Genomic DNA, 24,012 nt, shown 5'->3' with positions numbered 1-24,012 from the left:
AGTTTATTTATTTCAAATCATTATTTGTTGCCAAGTTTGAAATAGGCCATAAAAATTTTTGATACAAGGAGCTGTAGCGATAGAAGTCGGCAAAAACAGAGACATTCTGTGGACTTTATGCCATTGTGGTGTTTCTCCACAGTAAGTTGCTACAGCCATTTTGAAATCTATGCATATCAGGCAGTTTGCATTTTTTATCAGACAAGGAGGCAAGTAAAGCTGATGATAAAGGTGGCTAAATGAATATGACAGAAAAATCTGTAAACATCCTTTTCTGTATTATTACAAAAAGGGTCTTTTCTGTATCGTTGCAAAATGGTTATTGTAATAGTCATGATAGGCAAATTGCAATATGCATCTCACTTGTCCCCTAAAATATAAGTTCGTGAATTCCATGAAAGCCCTACTGCAGAAATATATGTATGCTTAAATCTTAGAAAACATAATATGAAAAAGGAAGTCTGAGCAAGTTTATTTCCGGCAGCCAGACCCCTCAGCTGCGTCGGAGACAATCTGTGTAATCTGTGGAACCTCTTCATCAAGTGATTGAAACCATTCCCTAACTCTTGAATGGCATGAGTTCTCTAATTCACTAATTGAATTTCTTTTCGGGATAGGCTCTTCACATGCAGAGGATTGCCTTTCAGGTAAAGGGCAGCCTTTGTAGGAGTTATTGTCGGCACAAAACCACAAAAGCTTTTCCCAGCAAGGATCCTTCAAAACGAAATTCAGTTGTTATTTAATTTGCCAACAATACAAGCTCAAAAAAAAAAGACAAAAAAAAGATGGTTTTAGTAACTACATGAACAAGTTCCAAGCATGCTTGACTAATAGTAGATAAAAAGTATGTTCGTCTGTGTTGCTTACATGTGTCATGTTTCGACTACATGTGAGTAACACAGATATCAACATAAATGCCGCAAATAGCATGCAACATGCATATTCCATATCAAACATGATGAACTAATTTGACCCTCTGGACATGCTTTGCAACAACCCAGAAGAAAAGATTGACACAATGACACGAAACTTTGGCAGCAAGGTAAAATGAGAGGTCAAGAGATATGATTGGAAAGTTCATAGTTGCATTCCTTAGCAGAAAGGAGCTTGAACCAGAAAAGGTGGATAAAAATGAGTTGGATTGAAACTATGAGTGGAGAAGAGTAAGTACCTGGCTGACTATGTGTGGATTCCCAACAATGATAAGCAAGGATCTGGCTCGGGTAATTGCAACATTAAATCTCTTTGGGTTACTAAGAAACCCCAGACGGTAAGTTCTGTCAAAGTCATTGTGCTTTATAGTTGACCTTACTGTAGATACGATAATGACCTCTCTCTCCTGTCCCTGAAACTGTTCAACACTCCCAACCTTAACATCCGACAATTCCCAATTTTCAAGTACCTTTTTGATCTTCAGGACCTGCTGCCGATAAGGTGTTATTACTCCTATATCTGCCTCATCTAGATCTCCACTTGCTCTGAGCTTGTTGATAACTTCAACAACCTTGCTGGCCTCAATTCTGTTAAACCATGAAGGATTGTTTCTTTCTCTCTCGTCGAAGCCTTGAATTCCAAAGAATAAAACAGGAAATTCTTTATTAGGAAGAAAATCCACAATAGAACTAATGGAGGAAGAGGTATCTTCTTTACATGCAAGCAACTCCCCTTTATAGAAAAGTTTTGATGGCAGGTCTAGAATTGCTGCATGACATCGATAATTCCTCACTAATTTTATTACAAAACCTTCATCACCATTTCTGTAAGGTTCACATTCAAACAGCCTTTCAAGATAAGATTTTCCCAACCCAAAAGCCTTAGCATCTTTGGAATATATGACAGGACCTAGTTGCTGTGGGTCACCTGCTAGAACAATGACAGTTTCCCTGCTGCAAAAGTTAGCTATAGGAACCATGCTTTCTGGTTCTGAAGCCTGGCCAGATTCATCTAAGAAGATATGAGAGAAATGGCCACTGCTGACACCTTCTGCGTACAGTAGGGATGAACTCATATACGTAGAAATAATGATCCTGTATTGTACCAAGGCCCTGAGAGGAGGACATTTGAAAATGGATTCGTCAAAATAGCAAAAGCGGATATGATCAGGGTGAACGTCTTCATAAGAACGGCTACTTGCGTTTAGCCTAAAGATCTGATTCTCTTTGACTTTAGCATCATCATTGCTAATGAGTTTTTCTAATACGTGATCTGCTGCACTGTTCGAAGCAGCACACACAAGAATTCGATCATTCTTTCTTGTTGCATATATTTGCAACATTGCTTCCACCAAGGTCATTGTTTTACCAGTACCTGGAGGCCCATAAATGACATAGGGAGGAGCACCTTCACAGCCAAGGATCATCTCAACAGAACGTATCTGCTCCTGATTGAGACTATTATTAAAAGGCACGAACCCAGGTGTCTTGATCAGTCTCCTTTTGGTTGATTCAGATGGAAATAGAAGATCATGCTCTAAGCCCTCTGCTGCTTGCACAGCTTGATACAACCTCCTCATATTCACCCTATTATATGTAAATCGAATATTATATAAGTTTCCATTCCGGTGATGGGTAAGAAGATTGTTGGAAAATTTCAAAAGCACTTCATCAGCCTCAACTCGGTAAATGCATCCCTGAAACAGAAAGGTAATACTATTTTAAATGCAATGAAATAGACAAGACTGGTTTTTCAAAATCAGACATGCCAATTGCCAAGAGAAAATCAAACCCTCTTCCTCCCATTAAAGAAATTAGAACCAGCCCTGATAAGGGAAAAATCACTTTAAGGAGGTGTCTATAGGCTCATTCCATCATAAAGATTGATAGGGTGAGGCTGGCCTGTTAGTTCAGTTACAAGTGTCACAGGATAAGTTAAAGCATGAGATAAATATACACAGAATGAAATAGATAGGGCAAATTCTGTATATATTTTGGTCAGCAAGATGTTATTCGAGGCATGCTATCTTCGGCTACCTCCTTTTTTTATTGTTTAATATTTTGGGGAAAGAAGGATTCAAACTTGCAGCTTCCTCTGCCACCTTGATCTGTCACGACCAATTTTCTCTTGTCATTATGACACTACGAAAGCAACTTTACTCCACAAAGCAATATGAAGGGCAGGGAAACTATTCATCACATCCTTGACTCATAGTTACTAAATATTTTGGTGACTATCAATAGATTTTTCTTCCCAATTATGTTCTTTGACCAATGCAATAGCCGAATGTTGTGCAAGATGCAGATCTTATTGAATCCATATAGAACAATTTGATAAAATAACTTCCTTCTCATGGTTCTTCTTTTATGCATCAGTGATACTTTACCAAGAAAGGGTGAAGTTCTAAGCTCAAACATGGATGATAGCAATCATTTTATCACCATCATTCACCTCATTAAAAGAAGTACCCCATCCTCTGACATTCTATATCGATTGCAAGAAAACCTTTTCAACTATGTATTCCAGCACACTAGATGAAGCTAGCAGGTAATTATCTATTAAATATTTCACATTGAACAGCAAAGTATTATTTGAAGCAATGGGTTCTTGAGCGTCTGGTAAACGCATATCTAAGAAATTAATAAGGGAATCTCATTAAAGGTGTATAAAGTGAATTGCCAAATTAACATTTTCTATAACTTGCAATTTTGAATAACTTTAAAAAAAGGAGAACTAAATCAGGCTCAAAGCTTCCTGCTAAAAAGCACTCTGTAATTCTCAAGCTTAAATAACCTAGCTCTCAAGTTACACATCAACTAGCCAACTCACCCTCCCCAAAAGAGTTACTTGCAAGAATAAAATGACTCACTACAATGATAACTACAATAAATTCAGAACTTTTTCACAGTTCAGAAGGGCATCACATGCACCGGATGCAAATTTGTACGTCATAATGAGTTATTTACCTTGTGTTGTTTGATGTATAATCTATTATTTATGCAATTATTCTATAACCCGTATTGATGCCTTTCTTATATGTGGTGATCCAATTTGCATCCTTCCATGAACAGCCAATATTCATTTTGCATGTATGCATACTTCTATGAGATAGATCTTTCTTCCAAAATAGGAACATACCTGATATGCATTGCTGTCAGGTGCATTTTCAAGCTTCACAAAAACATGATCACCATTCACAAGTGAAGGCCTTCGTTCAGCCAGCCCAGGGACCTCGAGAGCCAAAAATTGAGACCCCTTCCTTCTCATGTTAACACACTCCATGTTATGGCACCTCATTTCTTCCTGAAAATATATGACAAATGATAGACCCTAAAGACATTGAGTATTTGTAGATTCCTGAAATTGCAAATCATTTATATTACCTCTAGATGTAGCTCTTCCATTACTACCAATATACTGAAGAATGCAGCATAGGTCCCCATACTCAAATCTTCCATGATAACATCAGGGACTTGCTTATTCTGCAATAACTCTATGAGATTACTGGGTATTGGAAATTGAGGAAGCTTATACTTAAATCCATGAGTTGTTGCCCTGGCAGGACGCGGGGAAACCACGTGCTCATCAACTACAAATTGTTTTCTTCTTGGTGTTTTTGAAAATGGTCTGTTGGGAGCCAGAGAACGGGAGACATTGTCTTCAGCCAAAAGAAAAACAACGCGTTCAATCCTATCATCACCTGCATCAAAATATACCACAGATGTGTGCAACCCCATTTCCTTTGGTTTGCAAGATAACCAAACGGTAAGTGTATCATGCGGCTGAAGTACTCTGTCCTCGAGGGAATATCCCTCCAAGAAACCATATAATTTTTCTGCATTCGAGTTTGCAGATGGAGGTTCTTTCAAAGACAAAGTAAACGAGTCTGTAGGATTTGAGCAGAATATCCTAACTCCCCAAAGCTCCATGGGATCACTTGTGGTGTTTGCTATTGTAATCGCACATTTTGAAATTTCACCTACAAGAATGGTCTGGGGCTTCCCTCGCACAAAGGGAAATGGGATAGATATAACGATTGGTCCTTCAGTGGCAGGATCATAGTTGCAGACAGATTTGTCATCCTCAAAATCAATGAACCCAATCTCACCCTTGTCCCTGATGATGGAGTATTCGTCATCCCAATTATCCTTTCTGATTGTCTCCATCCTAACAACAATGCAGCTACGATTAGTAAGGAAAGTACAGCTTGCATCTAATATTAAATCTCCAGATGGTAACTAGTAGCTGAAACATAATTATACAACAGAAACTTTAAGTAAATGATTAAACGACTGAATTTCTATGTGCAGGCAGATGTACACATACAAGCAAAAACTAAAGACAACAGCACCCTCATGAACTATAAAATATATCACAAAATCATCATACGGTTAACACAATTTCATTCAGATGCCATAAAATGCAAACCTAGTTTTTTCGATTCTCAACCATTTTTTTAAGCTGCGCTGGTCATGAAACTGATAGCTTCTAATCATTAAAATCACTTCTTTTCCTTGTGCTAAAACCAGTATTTATGTTTAAACATCAGATTATACAAGATTTCTAGTCAGTGATTAGTTTTATAAGCATTTGATTAGAATCGGTGATACCCTCTTAACTAAACTGATGATTCACATGCCCTAGAGAAAATTTATATCAGCATATAAGCAGAATCCAAACAGAACAACTGACAGGGAAAATAATTAAAAAAGAACAGGCTGGCCATAAAGTACACACTAGATGGCAACTCGGATCATCCATTCCAAGTCTCAGCCACAAATAAATCAAGCAAAAATCCACTAAAATGACTTCCATTTCTGTTCTTAAATTATGATCAGCCTAAAAAATGACAGCAAACAGAAACTATCAGAATCAAAGGCACATGCAAACCAAGTCAAATTGTGCAAATGCCGATCATAAGGGCAACAACAAGAGAAGATTATAAACACAGCATCATTCTTGCCTACACATTCAAAATCTAAACTCTTAAAAGAGAAGACAAGTACCAATCTTTTGATTAAAACACCCCAAGAAAGGCTAGATATTCAAAATTCAGGCCTTCCAATTGAGCCCTGGTTAAAACAGAGACAACCCAGATGACCCAATTGTATATTGCAACTTCGTATAGTTAGAGAACTGCACTGCAAAGAGAAGTTAAGGTTTCTTGATAAAGCCAAGAACCAAACAGTTGTGAAAGTGTGACCCTTTAGTTACTTCATTATCTGCTTCCCCGTAATTTAAAGTCTCAAATTGTTCTCAAAAGACTTTTGCTTGCTTATTATAAGGAAAGATTAAGACAGGGAAATGATAATGACATGAAGAGACATACAACTTAGTAAGGAAGTTGCTTGCACACAGGAAATCAACAACTGTGCCTTGCTGCCATGGAATGAAAGAAATATGACTTGTTTAACCATTTCTAAGGTGTGTGAGGAATGGGACCCATGACCATTCTAAGATGGACCAGTAGCTGACTTGGTGGGACCTGAATGGCTGGATTGCATGACCTTCGGAAATGAACTGGACCCGCCCGAATAAGGGGTTGTTGAGATTTCTGCTGTTAAACTCGGTTGAATACAGTGGATCAGTACCCTGTTCAAGTGGAGCTAGAGTTGAGTTTTAAATTAAATTATTGGATGATAGTTGTTGAAAAAAATTGGGTTAACTAGGTAAATCAATTCTTAATCTGGTTAAAACATAGCTTGAAGTTGTTTAAAATAAATTTTAAAACATTTTTTTAAAAAGTTAAAATGTATGGAAAAAACATTGGATATTAGACTTGATTTACAATGAATTATAATAGTGGAATTAGGTTCTTGTCCCTAAAAAAAAAATCATTATAATTGGCTTGTAGTGGTAAATTGTTATTTTCCACCTGATTTATTTTGTCATTCTTTAATTGTTGAGATTATTTTTGTCCTTTCATAAACTTTTTGTATAATTAATTTACTCTAATACATTTAAAAGCAATTTTTAACTTAATTATGGTTAGAGGTATTGTTGATTTTACATTTTTTTTTAGGATAGTGCAATGACTCCATCACCCTTGAAAGGAAAATCCTTAGAGTATCTTTGCAAAGATCATTTCATGATGGTTTTTTTAGCAATAGTTATTTAGTCATGGGATGATGTTTTCTTTTTACACATAAAAAGAAGAAGCTAAAAGCCACTCCGCTTTCTTCGAGCGGATGTGTAGATGACTGCGATGGTGAAAAAAAAAAATTCATCGTGCCATTAGATGCGTCTCAATGTTCTTTTTCTTCTTGGACGGCATGCAAAGGTCATTTCATCATTTCATGATGATTTTTTTAGCAATAGTTATTTGGTCATGGGATGATGTTTTCTTTTTACACATAAAAAAAAGAAAAAGCTAAAAGCCACTCCGCTTCCTTTGAGCGGATGTGTGGATGACTGCGATGGTGAAAAAAAAAATTTCATCGTGCCATTAGATGCGTCTCAATGTTCTTTTCCTTCTTGGACGGCATGTGTACGATGATGATATCTGGTTTTGCACCGGTTTAAATTTTTTCCCCCCTTCATTTATCTCTCATATGCCTTGGTTTTCATGTTGTCCATGGAAAAAAACATAGCAACCATTGAACTTATTTTCTTTTCAGATTCAGTCCCTGATTTATTTGAAAAAATCACTTCAAATTGGAAAAGTTTTTTCAATTTTATCCTCAAGTTTTTCATCTCTCGAAATTGGTCCCCACTCTTTTGTTTTTTTTTTTTAAATGGCTTATAGATTTTATTTGTTTCTTGCGATTTCATCTTCATTTTTTTTCCTTGGCTCTTTTATCAAATCTTTCATAATTTTTAATTTTATCATTCAAATCAAATTTATAATTTTTTTTAATACTAATAATATTTATTTCAGTTTGGTCTTTATTCTTTGGATTTTTTTTGTTTTTTTTTTTATCATTTTTCAAAGTTTTTATGGTTTTTAATTTTATCTTTCAAATCAAGTTTATATTTTTTTTCATAATAATAATAATAACGATACCAACAATATTATTAATAATACTACTAATAGTGATGATAATGTTAATAATAGTGGTAATAATAATAGTTTATTATGATAACAATGGTGGTGGTGATAATTGTGATAATTGTAATAGTAATAGCAATAGCAGTAGTAATGATGAAGCCAATAATAATACTAATTACAATAAAGGTAGTAGTTTTTTTATGTTAATAATAGTTGTAATGATAATAATAATAATAATGTTGATTATAATAGCAATAGTAATAATATTATTAATAATAATGATAATCACAATAATAATCCTAGTGCTAATAATATTAATAAAATTATAATAATGATTATAATAATAGAGTTTTAAAACGGTAGATTCTCTGATGAAACTCTCTGCTAACCAATTCTCTCAACAAAAACATTACCAAATCTCTCTATATGAGCTCCAAGAAAACCTGTTGTAACTTGGATAATAGATCAAGATTAAGAGAACACTCTACTTCATTTCTTTTAATCATTCCTTTGTTAGGATTAGTAGAGGACTCAACTTATTTAGCCAAGAAGAATAGAGCAGCAACAAAGCTTAAATGAGTTAAAGCAATCTGTATTACACGTTGGGTGGAGAGACAAGCCTCCTTGTACAGCACCAACAAGTATCAATTGAGGCTGAGACTGAGAACTGGGCGGTTGAGCACCCAACAGGCATTAATTGATACAAAGAAATGAGAAGCAGGGCGTTGGCTTTTTTGCTAGTGTATATTATAGATACAAGAAGCCATCAACATAAACAATTTGCAGACTCTGGAAATCAAAAACTGAATTCCAGTACTAGGCAAATGACCGCTTAATATGCATAAAAGAACTTGAACTTGTGCAGTAGAGTTCCCCCCAACTTCAAGAAAACTGTTAAAACTGTAGTATCCTCCATGTGTTCTAAAACTGTAGATTCTCTGGATAGATGAGACTCCCTGCTAACCAATTCTCTCTACAAAAACATTACCAGCCTTCTGAACAACGCATCCAAATCAGCTCCAATAAAAACCTGTTGTAACTTGGGCAATTGCACAAGATAAAGAGAAACGTCAAGTTCAATTCTTTGAATCATTCATTCGTTAGGATTAGCAGAGGTCACAATGTTATGTCCAAATTCAAAACTTGAAATAACTAATTTAAGCTGGAAAATCCATCACCTAAAGGAAAACAAGACTGGTTAGTGTACACCTTGTAGTTTATACACATAGATTCAAGTCAACACACAATGCAAGGTGAGATCTATTGCCAAAAACAGATCCCTGGAAATCACCATAAATGTTACAGACCATTCACTAACCAACCATGGAATTTCTGATAATAAAAAAAATGAAGGGATTTGAAAAAAACTATGTGTTTGCTGTGGTACAGATAATGAATGGCAGCACTAAAAGGACCGATCTTTATGTGAATGAAGGTGTTATAAGTCAAACAATAAAGTAGAAGACTTGAGTGGTGTGATAACTCAAAAGAGGTACAGCAACCTACAACAGCACTTGAATAGAAAATCTTCACTTCATTTTTCTAATTTGAGAGCTTTCACGCATAAATCGGCTTATGATTTCATCATGAGATTCCAGATCCAATAACATCTTAAATGTAGACGAATCCGCCGAGAATCTCCTACCAACCATTTCATCAATAAGTTGTATAGCAGTTGACGGGTCCTGATTTTGAAGAAATCCTTGAATGATAACATTATAAGAACAACTGTCCGGCAAGAAGCCATCATCTTCCATTTTTCGAAACAATTTGTATGCTTCATCTGACAGCCCTTCTTTAAGCAGTCCCTTAATCATGATATTGTATGTCCGTACAGAAGGTCGTATTCCATTAGCAAAAAGCTTGGAAAATAGTTCCTTTGCAACTTCAAGCTTCCCAGCAATAAACATGCCTTGAATAAGAATATTATAAAGGACTATATCAGGTTCTAATTTCCTCTCTTGCATTGACGTGAGCAATTTTAAAGCCTCCTCCAAATGTCCATGTTTGCATAAGCCATCTAGCAAAATCGAGTAAGTCCTCAAATTTGGAAGCATGCCAGAAGAACACATCTTCTTGAATAGCTCTTGCGCTTCTAGAAGACTACTTGCATGGCATAGACCTTGCATAAGAGTGTTGTAAGTGACAGTATTAGGGATCAATTCCTTTTCAGACATTTGAGTAAGTAATGCTTTTGCCTCATCTATCCTTCTACTCTTGCAGTATCCATTGATCAAGATGCTGTAACTATGTACACTAGGTGCACAACCCTTGCCAACCATGATTTCAAACACCTTGCTGGCGTCATTCATTTCGAGCCGTAAACAGTACCCATTCATCAAAGCATTGTAAGTGTAAATATTTGGCTCTACACCTTTTTCAGTCATTGTTTCAAAGACACACCGAGCTTCTGAAACCATTCCTTTTTTGCAGAGTACATCAACCAAAATAGTGAAGGTCACTGTATTTGGCATGGCATCCCTACCAGCCATCTCATTAAACAACTCTACTGCTTCTTTAATCCTCCCCTCATTGCAGAGCCCATTAATGAGTGTAGTGAATGTGACAGAATCAGGTTGAATACCCAGTTTGAACATCTTACTCAAGACAGAGACAGCAAAATGAATATGGCTCAAGCGACAAAGAGAGTTAATCAATATATTTAGAGTATAATCATTGTGGGCAACTCCGAACAAATCCATTTGATTGCACAAGGATACAACAGTAGAATACTGTTTCTTTTTGGCAATGGACCCTAAGAATTTGCCCAATTCCACAAAAGAAGGCCTAGGGTTCATGTGGATCATGCGATAGAATGAAGCCATGGCATCATCAATACCAATGTCATTGCTGTTATTACTAACAAACCCACCATTGTTTTGAGGCAAAGAAGGTTTCTTAGTACAAGTAGAAGTGTTTAAGTGGTGATGATTGGAGAATAAGAAAGAAGGGAAATCAGGAGGAAGAAGAATACCCATTTCCACTTGTTGTTGTTGAAAACCTCTAAAAGCGCTTTTCCGCGTGAACATCATCATTGTTAGGTTAAAAATCTGCGGTATCTCTGACTGTTTGTTCCTCACCTCCTTCGAATCAGAAGATGAAAGCAATCCTCAATTTTTCCAAGAAAAATGGAAAAATAAACATGGAAAATAGAGTGGTTTTTCATTTTTTCTGTTTAATGATTTTTTTGACAAAAATACCCTTATACTTTTCAACTAATACCAAACATATCCTACACACCCTTTGTTACGTTAAGATTCTTCTCCGCCGTTTCATTCTACGCGAAAGAGAAGCAACTGAGAAGCTGCTGGTTGTTGTTCATCAAAAGGAAGAGAAGAAATCAAAGGTATGCCCAGCTTCTTCTTGTCTCTTACTTGCCTATGGTAAATCACTCACTTCATGTATTGAATACTACCTGTAAAATAATCTTACAGGTAAAAGAATGAGCGTAAAGAGTATATATGGAGGAAGAGGATAACTATGTGCAGTATGTTCCTGTGGTGAAGCGTCGAGCATTGGCAGCTCAAATGATTCTTCAGAGAACGGGGGATTCCTCTGCTTTAGAGGATGAACTTGAAAAATCTAAACTTGCAGAAGCCAAACCCAGTCTCCTGGTCAAAGCGTCTCAGCTCAAGCGTGACCAACCTGAAATTAGTCAGACGGAGCAGATTGTGCAACAAGAAAAAGAAATGATAGAGCATCTATCTGATAAAAAAACACTCATGTCAGTTCGTGAATTGGCCAAGGGAATCACATAGACGGAGCCATTGTTGAGAGGATGGAAGCCGCCGCTTCCAATCAGGAGAATGTCCAGAAAGGAATGTGATGCAATTCGAAAACAGTGGGGCATATAATAGTTGATGGTGAAAAAATTCCTCCACCGATTAAGAATTTTAAAGATATGAGGTTTCTCTAGCCTATTTTGAAAATGCTAAAAGCCAAAGGGATCGTGCAACCTACTCCTATTCAGGTGCAAGGTCTTCCTGTTATCTTACCAGGAAGGGACATGATTGGGATTGCCTTTACAGGATCTGGGAAGACTCTAGTTTTTGTGCTTCCACTGATTATGATTGCTTTACAGGAGGAGATTATGATGCCCATCATGCCTGGAGAAGGCCCTGTTGGTTTGGTTGTCTGCCCATCAAGAGAACTTGCCAGAAAACTTATGAGGTTGTGGAACAATTTTTGATTCCGATGAGAGAGTCTGGGTACCCAGAACTGAGGCCATTACTATGTATTGGTGGAGTAGATATGAGGTAACAGTTGGAGGTTGTAAAGAAGGGTGTGCACATTGTAGTTGCAACTCCTGGAAGGTTGAAGGACATGCTAGCAAAGAAGAAAATGAGCCTGGACAACTGCAGGTAAGCACCATTTATTTTGCGATACAGTATCGTTTTAGATTAATGACTTTTGTTCTCTTGTTATTGTGATAGTTATGGACTCTTACTTTTATCTTGTTGAGAGGGTCTCTATTTTCTATATGCATCCGTATAGATTTGATACCAAACTAAGCCTCTGCCATATATTTCCTCTCTTTTTCCAGACCCCCTTATCATTAAGTATTTTTTATTATCCTTTCTTAGTTCTGCTGACATTCCTCATCTCAGATAAAGTTGCCACCATGCCCACCAAAATTCAGAATTTTGCTAGAAGTGCTCTTGTGAAGCCTGTCACTGTTAATGTGGGAAGAGCCGGGGCAGCAAACCTTGATGTGATTCAGGAGGTTAAGTATGTAAAACAGGAGGCAAAGATTGTTTACCTTCTTGAGTGCCTACAGAAGACACCACCTCCTGTATTGGTATTCTGTGAGAACAAGGCTGATGTGGATGACATTCATCAGTATCTCCTCCTGAAGGGAGTAGAGGCCGTTGCCATTCATGGAGGCAAAGACCAGGAAGAGAGAGAATATGCGATTTCATCATTTAAAGCCGGCAAGAATGATGTCTTGGTTGCAACTGATGTCGCCTCAAAAGGCTTGGATTTTCCTGACATTCAACACGTAATTAACTATGACATGCCTGCCGAAATTGAAAACTATGTACATAGGATTGGGCGAACAGGAAGATGTGGTAAGACTGGAATCGCAACGACCTTTATAAATAAAAACCAGAGTGAGACAACACTTCTTGATCTGAAACACCTCTTGCAAGAAGCGAAGCAGAGGATTCCTCCTGTTTTGGCTGAGTTAAATGATCCAATGGAAGATGGAGACACAATTTCTACTGCAAGTGGAGTTAAAGGGTGTGCTTATTGTGGTGGTCTCGGTCACCGTATCCGTGATTGCATCCATATTTTAATACGATGTTTGTGTTACTGTATCAGAAAACTTTATGTTCTGTTAAATGGCAGGGTTGCAATAGAGAGGCTTTTGTCAAAAATTATGCTCTGTAAATGTAGTACAATATAACCAGTATTGGAGGATTATCTTGTTAGCTAACATTTTTTTTTTAATTTATGATCTCTTGCCCTGCTTATTGAATCATCATGTATGCTTTCACAAATTTATCTCTTAATATCGTGTAGTGCAAGACTGGACAGGATGGAAAGAAAAGGTCTACCATGGAGATGAAGGAGATTTGAGCAAGGAAGAAAAAAGAAAAGAAGTTGATAATTCAATGGAGCCAAGACTTCATCTCGGTAGCTATAGAGTATATAGGTACTGTATTCTGTGGCTCCCAGCAACAGCTCAAGCATACACTGTTGTTGGTGTCCTTCAGGTACTTCTCTTTTTTATCTCTCAACTTGTGTTTTTTTTCCTCAATAATAATAATAATAATGTTGAACAAATTAAAGTAGGAGGCTTTTCATAATTCCACTGGGCAGGCAGTATTAATCTCTCAATCCAGTTGAGCTATAATTTTTATTTCTAGCTTTCCTCTTTTCTTTTCTTGTTTTGGTTGATGGGAGCATGGATGCTGAGTTTCAATATAAAAAATAAACAAAGCTGTAGGATGCAGGAGTACATGCATTCTCAAATGTTTGCCATATTGATGTGGAACGCAAAAGCAAAAGGAAGCCAAATGAAGTGGTATGCACCTCATCTGCAACTCATATTTCAGTTAATATTTGGATTCACTGCTGGTAATGTTTTGCTTGTAGGAATTCCCATTGTTCTTTTTTTTTTTTTCGTTTTCAACTTAAAAGAAACATTTTGGGTTTTAAAAACTGTTAATATGATGGTAAACATCAGATGGCTGAATAGATTGGCTAATGCCCATTCCATAGCTGTAGCAGCTGTTGCTGACCCCCCTAAAGCCATCTAGCAATTTCAAGCAAGTCATCAAATTTGGAAGCAGGCCAGAAGAACACATCTCGTTGAAAAGATTTAGAGCTTCCTGAGGTCTCCCTACTTGGCAGAAACCTTGCATAAGAGTGCTGTAAGTGACAGTATCAGGAGTCAATTCCTTTTCAGACATTTTAGAAAGTAATCTTTTTGCCTCGTCCAGCCTTCTTCTCTTGCAATTTCCATTGGTCAAGATGTTGTAACTATGTACAGCAGGTGCATAACCCTTGCCAACCATGATGTCGAGCACCTTTTGGGCCTCATCCATTTGGTTATTTAAACAATATCCACCCATCAAGGCATTGTAGGTGTAAACATTTGGCTCAGCACCTTCCTCGGTCATCGTTTCAAAGACAATATCCCTTCGTTGCAGAGTCCATCAACCAAAATGGTGAAGGTCACTGTATTTGGCATAACATTCCTACCAACCATTTCTTTGAACAATGTTGTAGTGGAATGCTCCGATCCACCATTTCAGATAAGAATTCCATGGCATCATTAACCAGCCTATCTTTGCAAGGGCTGACCATGATTGTATTATATGTCACCACATCTGGCTTGCACCCATTTTGTTCCATCTTGTACACGTGAACAGCCATACTTGTGTTGCCAGTTTTGCACAATCCATTGATTACAGTAGTATAGCTAATTACATCAGGCTCATGCCGTCTCCGTACCATCTCGTTAAACAATCCTACTGCCTCTTTAATCTCGCCCTCAATGCAGAGCCCATTATTGAGGGTATTGAATGTGATATCATTAGGTTGCATACCCAGTTTGACCGTCTTACCCAAGATAGAGACAGCAAAATGAACATGGTTGAAGCGACAAAGGCAGTTAATCAATATATTTAGAGAATAAACATTGTGGGTAACTCCAAACAAATTCATTTGATTGCACAAGGAGACAACAGTGGAATACTGTTTCTTTTTGGCAATGGAGCCTAAGAATTTGCCACATTCCACAAAAGAAGGCCTAGGGTTCATGTGGATCATGCGATAGAATGAAGCCAAGGCATCATCAATACTAACGTTATTGCTATTATCACAAACAAACCCACCATTTTTTGTGTGGCAAAGAAGGTTTCTTTGTACAAGTAGAAGTGGTGATGATTGAAGAACAAGAAAGAAGGGAAATGAGGAAGAAAAGGAAAGATGCCCATTTCCATATGTAGTTGAAGAACCCGAATAGCAGAATCAGAAGAAGCAGTAGCTCTTACTGTTCCTCTCCTCCTTCGAAGCCGAAGATGAAAGCTTTTCCACTCAACTCCGTATCTCTTTCTCAATTCTGGGTGTCTTGTCTTCTTGGGTTCAGCTTTGCCAGAACCATTTATGAAAGGAACCCATTAGGCAATAGACGATTTTACTTTTATTTGAAGCCCAATGGCTAATGACTTGACTTTCTATCATTTCCTTTAAAAACAGAATAAGGTGCAGCAAAAGAAATATAGATTAGATTAGATTAAAAATAAAAATAATAATTGTAGACTTAGATTCATTGCGCTCTGTATTGCTACAATATAATAATAAATTTATTCTTTCATAAAAAAAACCATTGAATTAGCTATTAAAAATAACACAAATTTTTCACAAGAATTCATTAATTATTATCATATTAATTCAGGGGCAAATATAAAACATGTATTAAAAAAATATTAATGATACAGTTTTAATAAACTATTTTTTTCTTTTTTTTTTCTTTCTCACCGTCTCAGGTTTCATATTTGCCATTTCAAAAATTAAATGTGTTATATTAGTTTATATTTGTATCAATTTTAGTTATTATTTTTTTAATTGATATTTGTTTTGCTTCTAATACTTTTTAAAATTAATTTTATTTATCAATTTCATTTCTCAACATTTGATTTCATTTAATTTTTATATCTAATTTGGTCATCATTATTTTGATTGCTATTTTTTTTAAAATTTTATCCTTCAATATTTTATTTCATTTAATTTTATATCAAATTTATTTTTCTTTCTTTTGATTGTTTTTTATTTGTTTTTTAATCATTTTCTTAATTTTTTTTTAATATCATCCCTTTGTGTGGCTAGATTTTGGATTAAAGGTGACTGGTCATTTTAAAAAAAAAACAATATATTTTGAAATTGGACATAGACAATCAACAAGTCCATGCAATTGAGTGGCTAGGTAGACATGCTTGAGATTTTTGTGCTTTTGACCTCGCAGGTTCAATTCTTGCTGTTTGCTAATTTTATGTTGTGGTTTTCTTCCTTTGCCTTCTCTTTTAGTTCAATTGTTAACTTGATTTTTCTACTTGAGACTTGCTTTGTTAATTTATAAAGGTTTAGAAAATTATGTTATTTTAATTTTCTTTTCTTAATGTTCTTGTAATTTTTTTTTAACCATGTAATGTTTTAATTAGTTACCTTGGATAATCTTCCTTTTTACGAAAAAAAAATCAGTCCTTTTCTTCCCTCAATGCATATTTTACATTTTTTCCCGTTAATATTGCTTATACTCAAGTAATGTTATCTTAATCTCTAATGATTCTAGACTAACAACTATGTCTTTTTATATATATATATATATATATATATATATATATATATATATATATATGATGTGCTCGCTCAAACACACCTTTCATGTTATTAAATTTTATTGAACAAGTTCGAGCTATGTGGTTACTAATATAATAATCACTAGAGGTTTATATGATCATTAACTTCAAGGCTTGTGGGATTAGTCGAGGTACACGCAAATTGACCCGGACACCCACATTAATAAAATAAATAAATAAATAGTTATATGGTTACTAATATGATAGTCACTATAGGCTTACATGGTCATTAACTTCAAGATTTGTGGGATTAGTCGAGGTGTACGCAAATTGACCCAGACACCCATATTAATAAAATAAATAAATAAATAAATTTTATAAAATATTTTTTTTCGTTAGGGTGCTCGTTAATGCCTTGTAAGAAGTCTCAAACTGATACTAAATAACTTTGAGATATTATTTCACTTTGGCTAGTTAGGACTTAGTAGAGAGATTAAGGATAAAAACTAAAATGGTTTGTGTTTCTTTTACTGAATTGAGTCATTGTAATTTGCATAGCAAACTATAGTAGGACACTAACTACTAAAGGTTCTGTTTGATGTTGTGTTGCGAAATGATTAGAGATGCTTTTAAGCTAACCATAACTTTAAACACTAACTACTAATGGCAAGGACTCCAGTTAGTGCCAAGTAGTTTAGCTGGCAGCTTATCTGGCATTGTATTTGAAGACTTGAAAATCAAATCTCAGGCTAGTTAGGACTTAGGAGAGAGATTAAGGATAAAAACTAAAAAAGAAGAGTTCATCACATAAAGAGTTCAAAAGATTGGATAAGGTTTCCATGGAGGTCAATACCAGTGAAACGTGGAAAGAAGAAGATGATAGAGGAAGGAAAAGAATATATACTGATTTCCTTTTTCAAAAGGTACTTGTCTAGTTATGATCTCACCTAACCAAAGTGCAAGACAGTGAACTGCTCTGCCCTTTACCACCTGGCAACAAAGTGGATTGCCCTTAAAGCAAGCAATCAGGCTGGTTCTCTCCTGATTTCTTTCTTACAATACTTGAAGCTGCAAAAAGTAATTTGATACTGTTTTGTTATATGTTTGACAGCAAAATCATGGCTATAGACCCTTTAAATAAAACAAGAAATTCTATATTAATATTGCAACTGCTTACAGAGAAATCTTATTGAAGTAGTAATATAGGAAACATCAAACATATGTCTAGGACAACTTAACTGCAACACCAGATAGTTATAATAGGTAAATGAAAGGGAAAATAGACACTTGTAGAGTAGATAATAAGCCCCAAGAAACTTGTGAAGTCGGCTCAGGAAGGCCTGTGTAATTGCACATAGACATGGTTAATCATTCTGGGACTGGACTCACACTCCTGAGCCATTATATTTCCTTGCAGCCTCTCTGCTGTCAATGGTTGATGTGTAACTATCTTCTCTTGTGGATGGCCTGGTTCCATAGCGCCTAGCAGCTTCCTTGCTGTCCATAGTTTCTGTATAGGCTGGTTGTCTATAGCGGGATCGAGGAGGAGAGGTAGTGGCAGAAGGTTTTGCAACTTCTGCAGTGGATGTTGAATGAGCTGGCCTTGCCCACCCACCACTAGTGATCATTGTCGTTTCCTTGTTGCTACCTTGTTTGCGGTAATAATCATCATAGCTGTCATTTCGAGGCGCATTACTGCTGGGCTTTAGCAAGTCTTTGTTGTGGAAAACGTTGCGCTCATCGTAGCCTTCATAGCCTGTGGATTTAGGGGCCTGGCGCCAGTATGAAGCATCCCAAGGGGCAATCTTGGGTGGGCTAGCATCAGTTTGCACTTTGGTGATGGATTCCTCAACATTTTGTGGGCGACTATTAACTGAAGCCATAGGTCTACGGAACTTATCCTCTGCTCCATAAGGATCATCTGTCAAGCGAGTGCTTTGCTTGTATTCAGACTCCAGAGGTGAATGAACATGCTGTTGAAAAATCGTCTCAGTTTTTGTAACATAGTGATCTGCATTCTTATCAGCGCCATAGAAAATGATAGGCATTTTCCTCCCCTCAGCATCAATGATGACCGGTCGGCACACGTGATCAGAAGCATGGCCTTTTTTGCTCCAAAAATCATCAGAGCTTGGTGTACTGTTGGTGGAATAGCCCCTATACGCGTGACCATACCTAGCCATCACTCTCTTTGTATAGGAACTTCTTGCCTTGTAGGACTCTAGCACTTGGATTTCTTTTCTTGCTTATGAAAGATGTTAGAACTTTTCTTAAATAGAAAATCTGGACTCTCCTGTTCAAATGAATGATGCCAGATCAGCTATACGATGCATAAAAGGATCTTATGCTGCCTTTTGCTTTGCACTTTGATACTACCTTGAAGTTCACTCCACCAGGAAACTTGATAAGGAATCATGTTCTAAGCATTTCATAACAGTGAATTCCAATCCTTTCACTTGGATAAACTTGTTTTTGAAAAGAGGGTGATCCTGGAGGAAGAAGATTGCAAGAACAAAGGAAAAAGAGAGAGGATGAGAGAATCGCTTTTCCAGCGAGCAAGAAATAGAAAAAGAATAGCCTTTGGTGAGACAGAGACTTGGAATTCGAGACTCTACTTTTAAAATGGCAATATCCACAACATGCACAAAATTGAAACTGAGAAATTCACAGAGAATTCAGTGCCATCTGCTTGCATTGAGCACCTTCTGTTGAGAGTATTTTCCTTTACTAATCATTGGCATATCATTGTAGACCATAATATTGAAAATGTCAATCGCTCAGCAAAAAAGAACACCCCTCCTCCCAAATTCGATCAGTCCTTTTCTACCTGTACCGCTAAATAAAAGTCTGAAGAGTCATGTTCGGCTTCACCTGGACTGTGACCTCCATTACTTGCAAGGCCATTGAAGTCCTGCTCTAGTTTCCATTTCAAACAAAGTTGTCTTCTTCATTTTCTCCAACTTGTGGAGATCAATTCTGAATTTCTACGGGACAAAGAAAAGAAGGGAGATTCATTCCGACTCCGCAGCTTTGGGCAACGTAATCAAATACGTAGGAGCAAAAGAGAAAGTCAGCTCTACAGTAGCATATGTTTACTTGTTAAGCATAATGGATCAAAAAGCATAGGTGATAGATATTTTCGTGCTGTAAGCTCATTTGATTTTGCAGCCCTTCGTCTGAAAGACAGCCTTGAACTTGTCAATACCTTATCGCCGATCCCTTGCTGTACATTCTATCTGGGAAAAGAATAACGAGTGTTGATAAATTTTATGTGGCACCAAGTGTATCCCACTGCTCAGATTTATCGTCATTTCTGCGCAAACATGATGCGTAGACTTTGATATACCTGGTATAACCCTCATCAGTTCCTGGAAAAACATAGCATCAAACTTAATGTTCTAATAGAGACATGAAAACCACTAGTTCCACAACCAAGCAGGCAAGCACCAACCAATGAATTTAATATTAACCCTTTGTCATTGTTTCCATTCCATACATTATTATCAACACACTGATGGCAGACCACAATGATCACATGAAATGTTTGAAGATAAAATTGATATATATGGAACACAGAGCCGGCTTAATTAAGATAAGGGCCACTTGGGCAATAACTCAAGGCCCCTACTTAACAAAAAAGCTTCAAGTATATGTAAAATAAAAATTACATGTATTTAACAAAAGACTTCAACTACAAAATAAAAATTATCCAAGGTCTTCCTTGTTAGAAATACATAAAAAATAATAAAAATATTTTTTAAACATTTAAAAGTTCTCATTTATAACTTTGCTGAATACTCTTAATTATTCATCTTAGGCCGGCTGTGAATTGTACCATGATGTAAAGTTTCTTACAATGCAAGGGAACATAGATTATTCGCAATCACAGAGAATTGATTGACATTTTCTTCATTACATTACAGCCTAACAAACTTACACAAAGCATGTCTCTCTTGCTATTTCTCAACTATCTGAACATGAAAAGAAAAGAAAAGAAAAGAAAAGGCACCATGCATGTGCTTCACAGAATCACACATTTTTTTCTGCAAGTAAACAGCTAAAAGCATAGATGGTGATAAAAGTTTCAAGACTATCACGTGCCTTGTCTTTCTATTTTCTAGGGGTCGAATGCCGGGACTTCAGGCGAAGGAGAATGGAAAGCACGATATATTTTCTCGCTTCTTCAACAAGGCAGCTGTGACCTGCTAAATGATGTAGCATAAAATGCTAAGGATATCAGACTTCCTCCTAAGTTACCATCCAAAGATCTTGAATCAGAAAGTCATTAGGAGTATGGAGAGAAACAAAATACTGCAGCTGTAGAAACTGACCTGGGTTAACTAGTACAAAGTACGAGGTCAATTTGAGGATTACGGGCAGCAACAGAAAGTGCTAGACATGCTCCAAAGGACCCTCCCACTAGATAAATAGGCTTATTTGGAGATGAGGCATATTCAAGCCTCACAGTTTCTTCGACAATTTTCACCAGCCCTTCATGCAATAAATCTTGTTGAGTTAGTGATAGGTATTTCATCAAAAAAAAGTTAGTGATAGGTAGCATTCTAACACGTTTAATTTAACAGAAAAGAAAACACATATTGCATGCCCCAACACACAAAAACAAGAAGTAATATGAGGATCACGTCTGCAAGCAAACATGCACATCGGCAAGGGACTTGAAGAACCATATAGGACCATTACAAATGAATATTCCTAGAAATATATTCATACACAGCAAGTTCGAAGATGAAAGACAATGAATATGGGCTTCATAGCTTAACTATTAAAACCCATGATTAAGAGAAGAATCGGCCATTCATTTCGGCACTAATCCTTACCGTCAAATGTCGTTCGATCACGCACTGGAATATGAAGGCATCGAACTTCAAATGCCCTGAAAATTTCCAGAAAAAACAAATGTAAAATCGTTTTTTTAACTGAACTGGAAATGATAGAACAAGTAGGACTGCAAAGAATTTTATTAACAGTTCTTAAATGACGAGTCCCTTTGTTATAAAGAACGAATGCAGCAAATGAGAAGCGGTAGAAACAGTTTTGACATGCAGAAACTATCCCATCTTAACGTGAACTGTCGACTGGCAAATAATTCAGAGAAAGACAAAATTTTCTTGGAAGGTTCGCACGTATTTCAAGCTCAAGGCTTCAATACTTGTAATGAACACTGGCCTTTGCACTATTTTTTATTTTGTGGTGGTTTGTTGTGTGTGTGTGTTTGTGTTTGTATAATATACAATAGAAAACTAAAGGCTCATATGCCATTATTTTTGTCACGATCTAAATCCCGGGTCCATGACCGGCAACGCAGAAACGGTGTTGAAAGGATACCCTATTTACGCTAAGCCTCAAAACGGACATATCAAAAGAACAATTTATTCAAAAATACGCAGCGTTTCATAATTTTTAGAAATATTATATTATTTAAAATTGATGAAACCAAAAGATAGTTTAAAACTCCTCATCAGTAATTAAAACAAAAACAATAATCCATAATACTCATTACATTGTCAAAATCCAAACTTAATTAAAACAAGGTAATAGTGGAGCATCTAAAACATCGAATCAAAACCAGAGTTTTAAAACCCGGACCGGCCCGACGGGTCGACCTGGGACCCGGCCGACCCGGGCCTGGGACCGGTCCGGGTTGAGGCAAAAACCCGCTCAGGAATTGGCCCGGGGAAACCCGATCCACCCGGGTGAGACCCGGTCAATTTTTTTTTTATTTTCACTGTCATTAAACGGGTTTTACTTAATCTGCTACCCACAAAACCTGAAACCTCTTTTTTTTCCCCTGGTCTTGCAGGAAGATTCCAGGCAAGGCAAAGCAACTATCAAGTCAAGACAACACCTTTTTTCTCCTATCTTTATTGGTGCTCTCCACAAACAAATGGTCATTTGGGGTGGTTTAGGGTTTTGCAGAGAATATAATGGTCGTGCAGAGAGAGAGAGAGAGAGAGAGAGAGAGAAGAACATAAGATAAACAAGAAATTAAGAAAACAAGAGTGGGGAGAGGCAATAATTAGAAGATGGACCAGTGTTTCCTTACTGCTTCCTTCATTCTGTGGTTTTGAGTTCCCTTTGCCATTCTTCTCCGAAGTTGGCTAATCTTCCAACCAAGTAGTGAGAATATGAAAGGTCAGCATGTTGAATATGATGCCGTTATCAGGTCTTTGAATTGAGTTGGAAGACGAAGACGATCTTGGGGCCAGCGATCTGGCTGGCCATATTCAATAGCGTTCGCTGATCTTTTGGTTAGAAAGAAAATAATGGAAGCAGGTGCTCCGAGTGAGAATATGAAAGGTCAGCATGTAGATGATTTTTTTTTTGTCAACCCGGGTCAACCCATCTAACCCGTGACTCGATCACTTGACCGGGTCGATGACCGGGTCGGGTTTCAAAACTATTATCAAAACTAAAAGGAAAGCCTCACAAAATAAGCAAGGCATACCGACCAAAATGAAGAAGCAGGAACATTCAACAAAGTCCACCTGCTAACAGAAACTAAGAACCTGAAATAATATTAAGAATGAGGGGTGAGTTCAACCAACTCAGTGAGGGAATAACATTTAATATAGATTTTAGATATTTAGATATTAATAGTTTGCAAGACTATTTATCTTGATATACATATACATATACATATTAAATATATTATCATAAAGTAGTGGAATACATGTTAGAGATCAGATGACACCCGAGGGTGACCAGATAACACTCAAAAGTGACCAGATGACACCCGAAGGTGACCACTGTGGGATGATCAGTCATCACAGGCTGATGCCTCTCTCACCAGCTAGGTATACAGAATACTATGTGCACATAGGCTAACTACTCTCTGTTAGCATGAAGTTACTGACAAGTCTCAAATCAAGGCATAATAGATATTCACAGAATCATTAAAGAAACGTATATCATATCAAATAGAATTTAGTTTGACAGATTGCGAGTGCAAATTCAAGAATAAATGAGTACTCGGAAAATAAAGCAACATATATAAGTATTCAAGAAATTAACTAGTACTCATTGTATAATCAACATACATATTTATTTATAATATATGCATATTAAAGATTATCCCACTCCCCCGGAAGAATATAGATTAAAAGGAATATCAGATGAAAGACCCGAAAAACCTATTGAGGATCGTTAGGAGAACCTACAATAAATATACGAAATATACTTAAAAGCAACTCAAAGCAACACAAATAAAAGATTCCAATGCATAAAAGAAAACCAGGTTTAGTCTCCTAGGTTTAGGGACTAAAA

At 36.6% G+C, this 24,012-nt stretch overlaps 3 protein-coding genes, 1 long non-coding RNA gene and 1 pseudogene across 5 annotated transcripts; 1 reads left to right on the top strand and 4 right to left on the bottom strand.

Moving 5' to 3' along the window:
- Positions 1 to 259: 259 nt before the first annotated feature.
- LOC18098912 (probable RNA helicase SDE3) lies at positions 260 to 6,307 on the bottom strand. Its single transcript, XM_006382673.3, has 5 exons — positions 5,940 to 6,307; positions 4,317 to 5,100; positions 4,072 to 4,236; positions 1,172 to 2,629; positions 260 to 714 (listed from the first exon to the last, which is right to left on the bottom strand). Exons 2-5 carry the CDS (start codon positions 5,097 to 5,099, stop codon positions 472 to 474), a joined length of 2,649 nt encoding a protein of 882 aa, XP_006382735.3. The 5' UTR covers position 5,100; positions 5,940 to 6,307; the 3' UTR covers positions 260 to 471.
- Positions 6,308 to 9,450: 3,143 nt separating this feature from the next.
- On the bottom strand, positions 9,451 to 15,400 carry LOC112327640 (putative pentatricopeptide repeat-containing protein At1g12700, mitochondrial; the record flags this gene model as incomplete). Its single annotated transcript, XM_024601983.2, has 4 exons — positions 9,451 to 11,030; positions 11,917 to 12,055; positions 14,167 to 14,566; positions 14,607 to 15,400. Coding segments are annotated over 4 exons (2,913 nt in total), but the record flags the coding sequence as incomplete, so codon positions are not given.
- LOC18098910 (DEAD-box ATP-dependent RNA helicase 35-like) lies at positions 11,178 to 13,372 on the top strand (annotated as a pseudogene).
- A 2,460-nt stretch (positions 15,401 to 17,860) lies between the features above and the next one.
- Positions 17,861 to 20,084, bottom strand: LOC18098908 (uncharacterized). Its single transcript, XM_024600598.2, has one exon. It carries the CDS (start codon positions 18,909 to 18,911, stop codon positions 18,114 to 18,116), a length of 798 nt encoding a protein of 265 aa, XP_024456366.1. The 5' UTR covers positions 18,912 to 20,084; the 3' UTR covers positions 17,861 to 18,113.
- Positions 20,085 to 20,106: 22 nt separating this feature from the next.
- On the bottom strand, positions 20,107 to 23,019 carry LOC18098907 (uncharacterized). 2 transcript variants are annotated; one of them, XR_002981697.2, is made up of 4 exons: positions 22,793 to 23,019; positions 21,567 to 21,622; positions 21,060 to 21,219; positions 20,107 to 20,976 (listed from the first exon to the last, which is right to left on the bottom strand). It is a non-coding gene; the product is annotated as an uncharacterized LOC18098907 (long non-coding RNA). The 2 variants fall into 2 exon arrangements; XR_002981696.2 differs by having other exon boundaries at positions 20,107 to 20,930.
- Between the last annotated feature and the right edge of the window lie 993 nt (positions 23,020 to 24,012).

Source organism: Populus trichocarpa, chromosome 5, assembly GCF_000002775.5.
Source record: "Populus trichocarpa isolate Nisqually-1 chromosome 5, P.trichocarpa_v4.1, whole genome shotgun sequence".
Taxonomy (NCBI): domain Eukaryota; kingdom Viridiplantae; phylum Streptophyta; class Magnoliopsida; order Malpighiales; family Salicaceae; genus Populus; species Populus trichocarpa.
The sequence above is the reverse complement of the archived record's forward strand: the minus strand, read 5'-3'. Positions and strand labels throughout refer to the sequence as shown.

What these genes read in the sequence shown, in the direction of transcription:
- LOC18098912 (XM_006382673.3), bottom strand. Translation starts at nt 5,099, where the DNA reads ATGGAGACAATCAGAAAGGATAATTGGGATGACGAATACTCCATCATC. An exon ending in CTGACAGCAATGCATATCAG is followed by an intron (nt 2,630 to 4,071) that starts GTATGTTCCTAT and finishes TTTCTGTTTCAG; the next exon opens with GGATGCATTTACCGAGTTGA. An exon ending in ATCCACACATAGTCAGCCAG is followed by an intron (nt 715 to 1,171) that starts GTACTTACTCTT and finishes TTCGTTTTGAAG; the next exon opens with GATCCTTGCTGGGAAAAGCT.
- LOC18098908 (XM_024600598.2), bottom strand. Translation starts at nt 18,911, where the DNA reads ATGGCTAGGTATGGTCACGCGTATAGGGGCTATTCCACCAACAGTACA.